Source organism: Streptopelia decaocto (assembly GCF_964273445.1).
Source record: "Streptopelia decaocto genome assembly, chromosome: 1".
Classification (NCBI taxonomy): Eukaryota; Metazoa; Chordata; class Aves; order Columbiformes; family Columbidae; genus Streptopelia; species Streptopelia decaocto.
The window spans coordinates 78,470,488-78,483,000 of NC_138663.1; the positions used below are offsets into that span (position 1 = coordinate 78,470,488).

Sequence of the window (12,513 nt, forward strand, 5' to 3'; positions counted from 1 at the left end):
TTAAAGCAACAAGACTTGGGGAAAAGGGGGGAAAGTGGAGCAAGCCCCCCCCACCCCAACAAACTCCAAATTGTCCAAATAAAGTAAAAATCTTGTGAAGAGACTTGCACCAACATTCCTGTGCAACCTCTTCTGTTAAGCATTTGAGTTCCTCAAGATAAAAGAGAAGAACAAAATATTGTTATTCTACTGACATGCTGAAGAAATTACTTTCTGCAAAGAAATCTGCCTATACTGGTGACTTTAAAGACCAGTTCTTTGTACTGTTAAAAGCTTAGCAAGCAGAGCTCTGGACAAACATGTACTGATCCACACTACTGTGTCAAAGACTAAGACTGGATTAAAAAAAAAAATCCTAGCTGATAAGCTTTTTTCCAGCACCGTAAGAAAATCCAGTCTGAAAGGCGCCTCAGGAGGTCTCCAGTACCAACTCCTGCTCAAAGCAGGGTCAGCTCTGAGCTCAGACCAGGTTTCTCAAGGCTTTATACAGCTGAGTCTTGAGAGCTCCAAGGATGGAAGCTGCACAGCCTCTCCTGGCAACCCATTCCACTGCCTGACTGCCCTTGTGGGGAGAATGTTTTCCTTATATTCAGTCTGAACCTTCTTCATTTCAAATTATGCCATTGTCTCTTGTCCTTCTACCATACATCATTGCAAAGTCTGGCCTCACCTTGATTTTCCTCTAGATTTTGGACAGCTGCTATTACATCACCCCAAAGCCTTCTCTTCACAAGACTGAACAAACCCAGTTCCTTCAGCTTCTCAGCATCAAAGTTTTAAAAAAGTTAATTCTTGGTAAGGGTAATGCAAATTCAAGCATTTATTACAGAAGTGATGACCCCTATAACAACAGTCTAAATAAAACTAAACAAGTGGACCTGCTTTGTGTGGCGCTGATCTTTGAATGCTGCTGGAAATTAACACAAGCAAAACCTTGTGGAATTAAACCCTATTCACATACCAGGAAAAACAATATACTTTCTCTGCTTGCCAAGACTGTTTTTATCAAATATTGTGTGAAATGCTCTAACAGGCAAACTGAATTAGCAATAGCTCTGTACCTACTGAGAAATCATATGCTGCACTTCATTAATGCATCTAAAACCTAACAAACTGCAGACCTCCAGGGAAGAAAGTAAATGAGTAACTCTGTTGGAAGGGTATTATGACATTAAGTTTGTAAAAACAGTAATAAACTATGGGCCAAGATGCACAAAAGACCAATCGGTCACAAAAGACCTCTTGATCGTTTTAAAGATAGTTTCAATTATTTAGTTTGTTTTAACTCTTGGATCATTTGATATACACACCAAAGGGCAACATCAGGCCTTTCCATAAGAATAACACTGCATTTTCATCTGCAATAGCATATGGTAATATTTGCTAAGTTGCCCTTCTACAACACGTGCTGTATTTTTATGAGGTGATATTACCTGTTCCTTTAAACTCATAAAGTAATGAAAATGTTTCCAAGGTAAATGGGACCACCTATTCACTTCATCCTATGTTAAGAACTGGAGGTATTGAGTTGCAAGTGCGTGAGTACAGGTAACAACTGAGGGTCACGTACTACTTTGATTTATGCCCAAGTATCACTGAAATTCAGACACTCAAGATGAAGGTTGTGCATTTAATCTCTACATTAAAGCCACTGTGGCAGCTGGATAGCCACAATTTATTATGAAAAGCCACACTCAGTATTGAAGTCTCTGTGAGCTCATCTAGCACTGTGAAACACATAATATGTCACTGTAGTGACATGAAGATGCCAGTCCTCACACAGCTGGTCTAAAAAGGCTAATTGTGCAAATTTTCCAAATAGAATTTACCCAATTGTTTAGCATGCCCACACCAAATAAATTGTTTTAAAATGGCTCAACAAATTCAGAGTAACTGAGTGCTTACACAGTTAAAGAGCTGATTTAGCTCCTTTCCTAACATTGCCCTCCCAAGGATGAGTTCATCACTAGTAAATTCCATTTGAATTATTTTCATCTGTCAGATTAAACCAAGGATATGGCCTATGGACTGGTTTAGCAAGATCACAACTCTGTTAAAGCTACCTAATGATTTTGCAATCTTCTTTTTTTAGCTATGACTTTACAGCAGATTTCAATACTCAATTTCCACAGGAAAAAAAAAACTCAGGATATCCACTGGGTCACACATTGCTATAAGTGCTAGGCCTGTCAGAAACAATCAAAGCAATAGGTGGACAAGGCAGGACTGCAGAAACCAGAGGCATAATTCATTTCAGTACACAATATTCCTTTGAACAGTCCAGAGAGGGTTGAGGTTGGGCTGGAAATGGTTCAAGGAGAAAGGGAGGGTTGTGACTAAAAGCAGGAAATGATGACAGGGGAGATGAAGGGATAAGGAGCTGTAATAACGGTGTTGCTTACTGCTACCTTTATAAATGTATTGACTTTTGCATAAGTATCATGACAATCAAATGGTAATTTTCTGCATCTTTGACACATGCTCTACAAATACGGTGACAGCCATAACCCTGAAGAGCTTGCGGTCTGAACAGATGAGGCAAATAAAGGGTAAAGGGCTCAGACAGAAATTACTTGCCCAAGGCTACACCACTTGCAAGTGACAAGAGTGTACTTTTACTGCCCTAGCTATTGCTTCATGATGCCTTTTCTACTGTAAAAATACAAAGCAAAGTAAGGCTTTGTGCAGGTGAGAAGAACTCAATGAGGTGCCAGCACCACTCTGAGCAAACAGGTAGATCTGTGGCTTGCCTGCGACTCATTTTTTGCACAGGCATGCCTGAGCATTACTGACAGGTGCTGGATAACACCCCGGAGACCAGGGTCATGCCCTCTTTCCTAGACACACAACAGGTACATCAAAAGCGATATAAAACATGACAGTCTGCTTCAATTCTTGACGCACTTGCATTCTGTCCCTAAGCATTCTGGCTGGGGGCAGCTGCTTGGGTATTTTCCCTGAGCAGTTTCAGATCAGTGTTCTGCCATGGCTGGTCTGCCACTCTCCAGTTGCCCTAAGTGCAAATGGGGCTAATCAGAGCCTCCTGAGGCCTCTCCAGAGTACTGTCCTGTCCTAGTCTCACCATCATCAGTAGCATCTGCACCACTGCTAGACCCACCTCTTTGGAAAGAGCAAGGCTGATGACATCTAGGATGTAATAAGAGTGTCATTTGTCATCAGCAGCAGAGAGGAGCTGGAGAGACACCTGCCAGCCACATACTTGTTGTGCCCATATTCCACCTGTTATAGTTACCCAAGGACGGCAAATAACTCAATCTTGTTTTTCCGCAACTACTAACCCTGGCATTAGGCTGCAGCTGTGAATTTCACACTCAGCCCAGCACAAAACTCCTTCAAAACACAAAAATTAGTCTTAGTGCACCTGTTCCCTCCATCTAACTGAAAACACCTATGATATCTCCATGTCCTTTGTCTTGGACAAGGAAGACTTCTTTTTAATCCTCAGATCAGCCTCACTTAGCAGAACACAAACATGACATCTATACAAAGATAGCTGGTACAAATGCTCATCTCTCACGTTAGTGTTCGCTACTGACAACTCCTCTTCCATTATTTAGAGTTATTTCTGAAATTACTCAAAACTCTAAATACATGTTACTGGCTTTTACTCATGGTCTATTTTAGTACAATGGCAGACATAAGATCTATAATAAACTCACATGCATAAGCCGGCATGATGCCTGCCAGGGGACCATACCCTTTGTGGTTTCTTTTTAATCATCCGGAGTCCCGTGTTACAACTAAACAGTAAGAAATCCGCTCCCCCGCTCCCCCCCCGCCCCGAGGAAATTATACACCTTCCCTTCCCCCCCTCTCCTTCCCGACTCATCATTTCTTTTCCATACATGCTGTCTGAAACGAAAGAACATGGAAAGACGTAGAATCACACACATCCTGCTTCCGAATCTTAAAACAATAAATCTCTTGGGGACAGAAATATCCCTTACAAAGCATAAATAACAAATAAGCGCATTAAAATCTGCAAATAAAGATGTGAACTACCGCTTTCCGTGTTTGCCAAGGAAAAGTCTCTCTGCTACTCCGCATCCCCCGAAGGATGGACAAGAGGGTTCTGGCAGGAAACCCGCTCCGCTTTACCTTCATCATGCTGGCAAACGGGGGGTAATTCCCTGCCGCGGGGAAGCGGGCTCAAGGCCGGCTGATCCGCCTGCGGGCGCCGCCGGAGCGGAGCTGCTGCTGCCGTGGCCGCTGCTGCCGCCGCTTGCGGGTTCCGATTGCATCAGCGGGCGAGGGCGGCGCGCACGCCGGCCGCCGCAGGGGAACGCGGCGAGGGGCTGTGAGCTGCCCCGCCTCGCCCCTTCCCGCGGCCGCGCACACCTCCCGCCGGGCCGCCCTGCGCTTCCCCCTCGCTCTGGGGAAGCACTGGCAGCGCCCCGGGCAGGGACGGGGCCAAGGCCGGCGGGAACTCACCCACCGCCCGCACACATCTGTAAAGGCAGGTGGGCTTGCAGGGTCGGTGGTGGATCGTCCCTAAAATGGCCCCGCATCATGCACTGCACCTACCAAGCAGAGACAATTAAATGCTTTTACTGTCACTTATACCGAGGATAACATGTTCTTACTACCGCTCTCCCTTAACGAGCATTAAGAAACTCATCATTTTCGGTCTCTGACTCATTTCCTCCTCCTCGGCGTCCAAGTTGTCTGAAACAGCAAACACCTCGCAGTTGATCCCTCCCATCGCTAGCAAGCCCTTCAGCTGCAAGGCAGGCTTTGCCCAGGCCTTCCACCGCTAGGTGCTCAACTTGTGCCAAGTCCTCCAGCACTTGAAACGCACACAGGCGGGGCCCACGCAACCCATTTTGTGTGGAGCTAGCCAGGACTGCCACGCGTTTCACAACGGGGCTCCAGGTCTTGGCCCTGCTAACCAGTACCTAGCCCATGCAGAAGACTCTGTAGCTGAGCCTTCACACCTCAGGTGGCCATCTTAGAACCCCCCAGCGTGTACTGCTGTGTCTCTGAGGTCTGTGCACAGGTAGCTGGCAGGCAGGTGCCCAGCACCCAAAGACAAAAGAATAAACATAACAGGCTGGCCTGCTCTGTTACTTCCAACAGCGCTGCTGCCAGTCAAACTGTACAGTAGTAGTATGACAAACCCATGAATTTTTAGGAGAAAATGACAGTAACCACTGTGTAGTGTTCACAATGTGCTTACTTTCATCTTTACTGATTTTATGGTTAAGTCTTCCCTTACTACTGTTTTTGTAAGGCTTTTCCTCTTTGGATCTGCCCGAGAGCAGCAGTAGAAAGCTATTTCATCTCAGTGGTACTGTCAAAAGTGTCAGGTTCTGCTTTGCATGATGTATGCAAATAGTCCTCTCTTGTGTGGTGCCAGAGATTGGTTACATAAACACAAGCATCTTTCTGTTCCTGCCACTCTTCAGCCAGGTAAGAAAGCACTATTTAATGGAATCACAAAAATTTGGATTCCAAAGAAACATTGGTAAATGATGCTACCCAAAATGAAAGTTCATGTGAACAGTGATATCTTAGTGACTATTCAGGAGAGAATAAAAAGATGGAGCAAAAAACAGGAGGCAGAGAAGGCAGCAAAGCAGCATCAAACAGACACAATTCTTTATCAGTGAACCACTACTCAGTGCTCAAGAGAGCAACATAATCCATTCCCTATGAATTACCTTCAGATTACAGCCACAACATAGGAACAACCACACTGGGTCAGACCAAAGGTCCACTTAAATCAGTATCCTGTCTCTGACAGTTGACAATAATGATGCCTACAGAGGAGTTAAAACAACAGAATAAGCATGGAGGGGCACTTGCCTGAAATGCTCTTTTAGCCACGAGGGCTTTGTACCACAGCACTTTCCTGAAAGACGGATTCTTTAGGATTAACAAGCTCTTCATGGCTTTATTTTTTTTCTGTTACTTTATTTGTTCCTTGAATGCATGTAAAATTTGGCATCCACAGGATCTTGTGCTAATGAGCTATACAATTTAGCTCTGTTCTGTGGAAAAACACATAATTTTGTTTTATTTTGAACCTGCCACTTGAAAATTTCACATCATGCTCCCTTCTTCTGACACTGTGAGACTATACACACAAAGAAAGATCAAAATATTCATCCCCTCTACGTCATTTGCAATTTTACAGACTACTGTTGAATCCTCTGTCAGCCCACTCCTTTTTCCAGATGAAGAGTCCTAATCTGTTTAGTCTTAATATAAAAAGTTACATACCCTTGGTCTTCCTTTATTTAGGATGGGGACATGAACTGCACAAACCTCTCAAAATGCAGGTAGCCCTATTTACTTTTAATTTGCTTTTTTCCCCTCTTTTCCTAATAATGCCTGGTATTCTGTTTCCTAATTTGACTGTTCCTGAGCAATGTAATGAACTGATATTTTTACAAAATACCTAATTCCAAGATTTCTCTCCTGAAAGGTAACAGGTCATTCATAGCTCATAGCTGTTTACATAAATTTTGCATTTTTTTTGCCACATGCATAATTTTATACTTGCAGACATTATTATGTTGTTTTGACCACTGCGTATTCAACCTTGTAAGGTCCTTCTCCAACTCCACGCAGATAGCTCTAGTTTAGCTGAATTGTTTAACACCTTGAAAGTTTTAATCTCAGCAGCAAATCTGTCCTTTCTCCATTTAACTCCATTTCCCTACCATTTTATCAATTGTACAGATTCTCTCTTCTGTTTCTTATCTTTTAACCAATTAATGAGAGCAACCATGAAAGCACCCTTCTTATGGGAGCTTATTTTCTATAAGCCTTCAGTAAGGGACCTTGTCAAGTCCTTTGGAAATCCAGGTAGACTATATCAACTGGGCCTCTACTGTCTGCATGTTCACTGAATCCTTCAAAGAAGTTTCTAGACAGGCAGGTCAGGATTTCCTTTCAGAAAAGTCATGCTGAATCTGCCCCTCAATGTGATACTTACCTGCATCTCTTTGCATTCCTTATTATAGGTTCTACTGTTTCTCCAGACTTACTTCCTGAATCCCTACAGAACAAAAGGTGTTTGAATGTACCTTTACCGTTTCCAGACCTCAGTTTGCCAGTCGGAACAGTGTTGTGCTGTGAGCCCTTTTTCCTTCTAAGCTCTCTGCATCATGCTCCACCGTAATGATGTATTTCAAGTTATCCTCAAACTACTGCCAATTGTTGAGGTGAAGAGCAGAATCCATGGTCTGGTTGGAACTAATAGGAGAAAGAAAGGAAAGGGAAAGGAGAAATGTTATCTGAACTACAGAGGAGTTGTGCAAAGCCAAAACACTGAGTTAGCTAGCATAGATATTAAAAATATATGTTTTCATTGATAATCAAGCTGGCCCTGAACTTGCAAATAAAAATTTAAAAAAAGGAGACCAGAACTCAGATAAGCTACAGAACTTACCTCAAAACTTGCGTCGTGCTGCAACACCCCCAAAACTGAAATTGCCATTAGTAAATGGTGTCATACAGACATACTTTTTGCAGTTGGCTTGCATTACCTCTATTCAGTTACACTTCCTTATGTAGCATTCCAGAAGTTATAATGCAGGGGACATTGACTTTACCTCTACTGATTTAATCAGTTGTACTGATTGACCAATAATCACATAATTTTTTTACATTATGAATATTTCATATTCCTTGTTCATTTCTACACAAGATTTTCCATTAATGCAAAGCATTCTGTGAACGCTTGACAGCACTGTTAAACTTTAGAAGCTTTAATAAGTAAGTTTTTCACAGGTATAAGAGAATTAGGTAATTTATATGCTTTGAGTCCAAAGTGTTTCCACAAGTTCTAGAGATTCACAAGGTGAACAGGAGCTGTGATACCTGGGACCCTAGGGGCTGATTATATTTGTAGAGTGGCCACAAAAACCTGTGATTAGTGTGTTCCATTCATTTTGCTGGTCTGTACAGGAGCCGTGCAGAACAGCACAGCATTCCTTCTGCTTACTGTGGGCTCCTGAGTGGAACTTTTGCAGAAGGCCAAAGGGTTTTCAATCATACACATTATCCAAACCAGAACTGAACAGACTCACATTTTAGCCACAGAAATGTGAGGAACTACTGTTAGGAAAATGAAAAGGCTCTAAGATATAAAGCCAATGGGGAATTTTGAAAGAGGCAGCTTGTATCATTTCATAATTCTACAAGGAATTATGGGCTTGATATACTTTCAAATGTTTCCTCTTAAAACCCTGGTCTGCATAAAGAAGATAGGTAGGTAGAAACCAGGTTTTCCATTTAAGAGAAAGCTGAGATTCTGAGATTTATTTTTTTCCTTCTGAAACAGAATGAAAACTTCCTGTAGTAAAATGTGGGGAAAGCAATTTTGATTAAATGAAAAGGTATTATTTTGACAAAATTTGTGTTTTGGTTTTATTTTGATATTTTAAAATTTTCAAAGCTTTTTGTAATATAAGCCTTTCTGAAATGTGTTCCAAAGCTATTTAAAAAATAAAATAAACATGCATCTTCTTAAAAAAGATCAGAATGGTATGCTTTGATCTTTCTGAAATAGTTTGCTTTTGTACTAAAACTTAATCATACTTAGTTTCTGCAGCTGCATGAAAATGCACTGGCACAAATATTCAAAATGAGGAAACATCAACTTTCATCTAAAATATTCTCCAGGGAAAACCTGTGACTGATTTCAGTCCCAAAACTAAAACTCTTCGGAACTATTTAGAAGGTAACTACAGGACATGATTTCCATGTAGCTGCCTTGCAGAACTGGGAATACAGTTGTGGTAAGTTCTAAAGCCCTGAAGTGGGGGAAAGAGAAAACTTTGGATGAGAATTAGGTTGGTGGTGTAGAAACTTCCTGACAGAAAAAAAAAAAGTAATAAAAGAAAAATGTGTTATGGGAATATTATACATATATGCTCATGTATGTACAAAATATTACAGTAAGATCATTTAAAAATTATTTTTATTTCAGAGAAGGACATGTCATTTAGACTGTTGTCATTTTGGGCTACAAACGAATGAGAGGAGAAGCTACAATACTAAGCCTTAAACAGAGAAAGTGATGATTGCAGTTACTAGTCTTCATTTTGGAAAAGGAGAAGAAACAGGATTCTTTGTACAAACAGAAAAATAAAGGCACAGTGGCCTCTCTCATAGTCACAGGTCAGGCACATGCCACCTCACAGAAGGGCTCAAGTGAGCTGTCAGGTTTCAGTGGATATTATTTTCAGAGACGCAAGATCTTTTTGTGGCAGCACCTTCTGCTCGTGCTCGTTGCCTCGTTTCCAGCCTCATGCCATTTTTCCACATTCTTGGACATGCCAAATCCACTGTGTGTGGGCTCTGCAGTAAAATGGATTAATAGAGCAATCTAGATTTAGAAAAAAAAAAAAAAGGATAAAAAGCATGGGAGTAGGAAGTAATTTTTGTAGATGCTAAAGAGCAGGAAGTATCTAAGCTGGCATCCTCACAAAGAAGTAGACTGCGTAATTACACTCTCACAAAGAAATATTAAAAAACAAGAGTCATGAGGGAAGAAGGAAAGAAGCCACAGAACACCTGAAAACCAGAAAACACTAAGAAAAAGGCTGAAAAGACCAGCATGTGTGAGGGTAACTGGAACCAAATAAACACAACATCCCCAGTCCTTTAACTCCCACCCACTCAGGGAAAGAGCCTTTTACGCATTCTTCTTTAAATAAGCACTTTGTGAATGTGTCACTCCTGCCCTGAGAGGCAAGAAAAACATTACACTCTGCGAATTAACCAAGAACAGAGTTTGTTTACAACATTTCTTCCAGACTTGTGTTTTCCAGCTCCTCTCCTCACAGCCTCCTCAGTGGTGGCAGGAGGAGGGGGGAGGCACTAGGCCTCCCTCTCCCCACCAGCCTCTTCCAGAAGGTTCCAGGCTGCCATGTTTGCCTTACCTCAGCACTTCCTGCCCCACAGCCCTGCCACAATGGGGCCAGCTTCTGCCACATCGCAGAAAGTAAAAGTGTCAATCACACTTCTGAAGCAAAGCCTTCAAAAGGCATCTGAAATGAGTTCCCAGAGGTGGGAATGGGGGAGCAGGGAGATGCTGCAGTGATGGCAGCACCTCAGAGGCTGAGGCAGCAAGGGGGTCCCCTCGGCTGGCACCATGTCAGGCTTTAGCACCCTGGCCACTGAAACCTGAGTTGTCATCAAAATCAACCCACCCCTTCAACTTTTAAGGGAAGCACCATGACTCCTCACAAGCTCACTTTACCCATGCAAGGTAACTACCAAAGATTTCGTAACCACTAAGTTGTCTCTTTCTCCCCCACCGAGGACTGCTTAAAAACTGGCAGAAAAGTCAGAGAGGGGAAACACTTGATATTTTGTGCTGTTGTATTTTTTTCCAGAGGGGTGTAAGCAAGCTGAGAATAGTTCTCTCCACATAAGGTCACAGAATCATTTAGGTTGGAAAAGACCTTTAAGATCACCAAGTCCAACCATTAACCTAACACTGCCAAGTTCACAACATGTCCCTAAGCACCACATCTACATGTCTTTTAAATGCCTCCAGGGATGGTGACTCTGCCACTCCCCTGGGCAGCCTGTTCCAATGCTTCACAATCCTTTCTGTGAAGAATTTTTTCCTGATATCCAATCTAAACCTCCCCTGGTGCAACTTGAGTCCATTTTCTCTTGTCCTATCACTTGCTGCTTGGGAGAAGAGACCTACAACCTGCTTTCAGGTAGTTGTAGACAGCAATGAGGTCTCCCCTCAGCCTCCTTTTCTCCAGGCTAAACAGCCCCAGTTCCCTCAGCCACTCCTCATCAGACTTGTGCTCCAGACTCCTCACCAGCTTCATTGCCCTCCTCTGGACACACAGAATTAGAATTGTAGAAGTCAATGTGAAATCTTGATCTCTCTGATGTTACTGTAAGACCTTTTGAGTGCCTGGAGAAAAGGAAGCAGCTGGGCTGTGTCAAGTGGCAGGTCCACTTTCCCAATCTCCATATCACAACCTGACGGCTCCAACTCCTGCCAGCCGAGAGAGGGGCTGACACACAGCATTGCAGCACAAACGACTCCCTATAAAAAGCTCAATATCGGCTTCGTGTTTTAAAGGCACGTTGTGGTTCCCCACTCTGAATTAAAACAAGCCTAAAATGACTCCAGAAGCACACAACAAACCAGCCAGACATTTTCAAGACATTTTTTTCAGGTTGCACTCACCGCTTATAGGACTCCGAACTGTTGGCTCGCGGCGTGGCTGATTTTAAGACAATTAAAAGTATCTTTTAGCCGTCGACCACAGGAGGTGTCACCGCTCGAGCTCCAGTCCCCGGCTTTGCAGTTATAACCCCGCTCGCTGCCTCAGGGACGCTGGGCTCACGAGGAGACGGTGAACCCCTCACACGCCCGGCCCCTCCCGCCGCTCCCGTGTAGCTGCGCCGCCTCCCCCCCGGCCCCTAGCGTTTCTCTTCCTCCCGGCTCCACCTGGTGGCCGGTGTGTGGGCCGGCGCCGCACCTGGTCGCGGAAGAACCGAGCAGAGGTTCAGAACCAGGCACCGAAAAAGGGAAAATAAAGAGGTTGTGGATCACTTGCGTTTTGCCCGCGGTCAGCTACACTGGCAACTCGAAGCTGCGGCAGGCCGTTTCTTCGGTATAACCGTTGCTGCTCCTGGATCTTAAAGGATCTGAGGGGTGTTGGTCAACAGCCGGCTTAATACGAGCCAGCAGCGTGGCCAAAAAGGCCAACAGCATCCTGGCTTGTATCAGGAATAGTGTGGCCAGGAGGACTAGGGAGGTTATCATCCCCCTGTACTCAGCACTGGTGAGGCCTCACCTTGAATCCTGTGTTCAGTTTTGGGCCCCTCACTACAGGGAAGACATTGAGGTGCTGGAGAGAGTTCAGAGAAAGGCAACAAAGCTGATGAGGGGCCTGGAGCACAAGTCTGATGAGGAACGGCTGAGGGAACTGGGGCTGTTCAGCCTGGAGAAAAGGAGGCTATGGGGAGACCTCATTGCTGTCTACAACTCCCTGAAAGGAGGTTGTAACATGGAGGGTGTTGGTCTCTTCTCCCAAGTAACAAGTGATAGGACAAGAGGAAATGGCCTCAAGCTGTACCAGGGGAGGTTTAGACTGGATATCAGGAAAAAATTCTTCACAGAAAGGGTTGTGAAGCACTGGAACAGGCTGCCCAGGGAAGTGGTGGAGTTGCCATCCCTGGAGACATTTAAAAGACATGTAGATGTGGTGCTTAGGGACATGTTGTGAACTTGGCAGTGTTAGGTTAATGGTTGGACTTGGTGATCTTAAAGGTCTTTTCCAACCTAAATTATTCTATGTCCTATACCCTTGCACCAAACAGTAGGTTAAACGCTGTTTCCTTTTCAGTGGAGAAATTCCTGTTTGTGGTAATTCAGCTAGGAACCCAATGCTTTTATGAGCTTTTGACATTATATGCAATAAGATACTTCAAACCTATATATTTTTACAGGATATCCACCACATTCCCCAGTAAAGTGGTACTACTACTTCAGTGGAAAGTGGT

General features: G+C 43.6%; 1 protein-coding gene across 5 annotated transcripts in view; it reads right to left on the reverse strand.

Moving 5' to 3' along the window:
* BCAT1 (branched chain amino acid transaminase 1) overlaps positions 1-11,371 on the reverse strand; it is a 71,602-nt gene extending 60,231 nt beyond the window's left edge. For 2 of the 5 annotated variants that reach the window (XM_082045449.1, XM_082045445.1), the window contains exon 1: positions 4,024-4,391. In XM_082045449.1, the coding sequence (XP_081901575.1) occupies positions 4,024-4,128 (105 nt within the window). In that variant the 5' untranslated portion in view covers positions 4,129-4,391. Of the gene's footprint in view, positions 1-4,023; positions 4,392-7,058; positions 7,222-11,191 lie in introns of those variants that run through there. The other 3 variants (XM_082045447.1, XM_082045448.1, XM_082045446.1) reach the window with 3 other exon arrangements.
* Between the last annotated feature and the right edge of the window lie 1,142 nt (positions 11,372-12,513).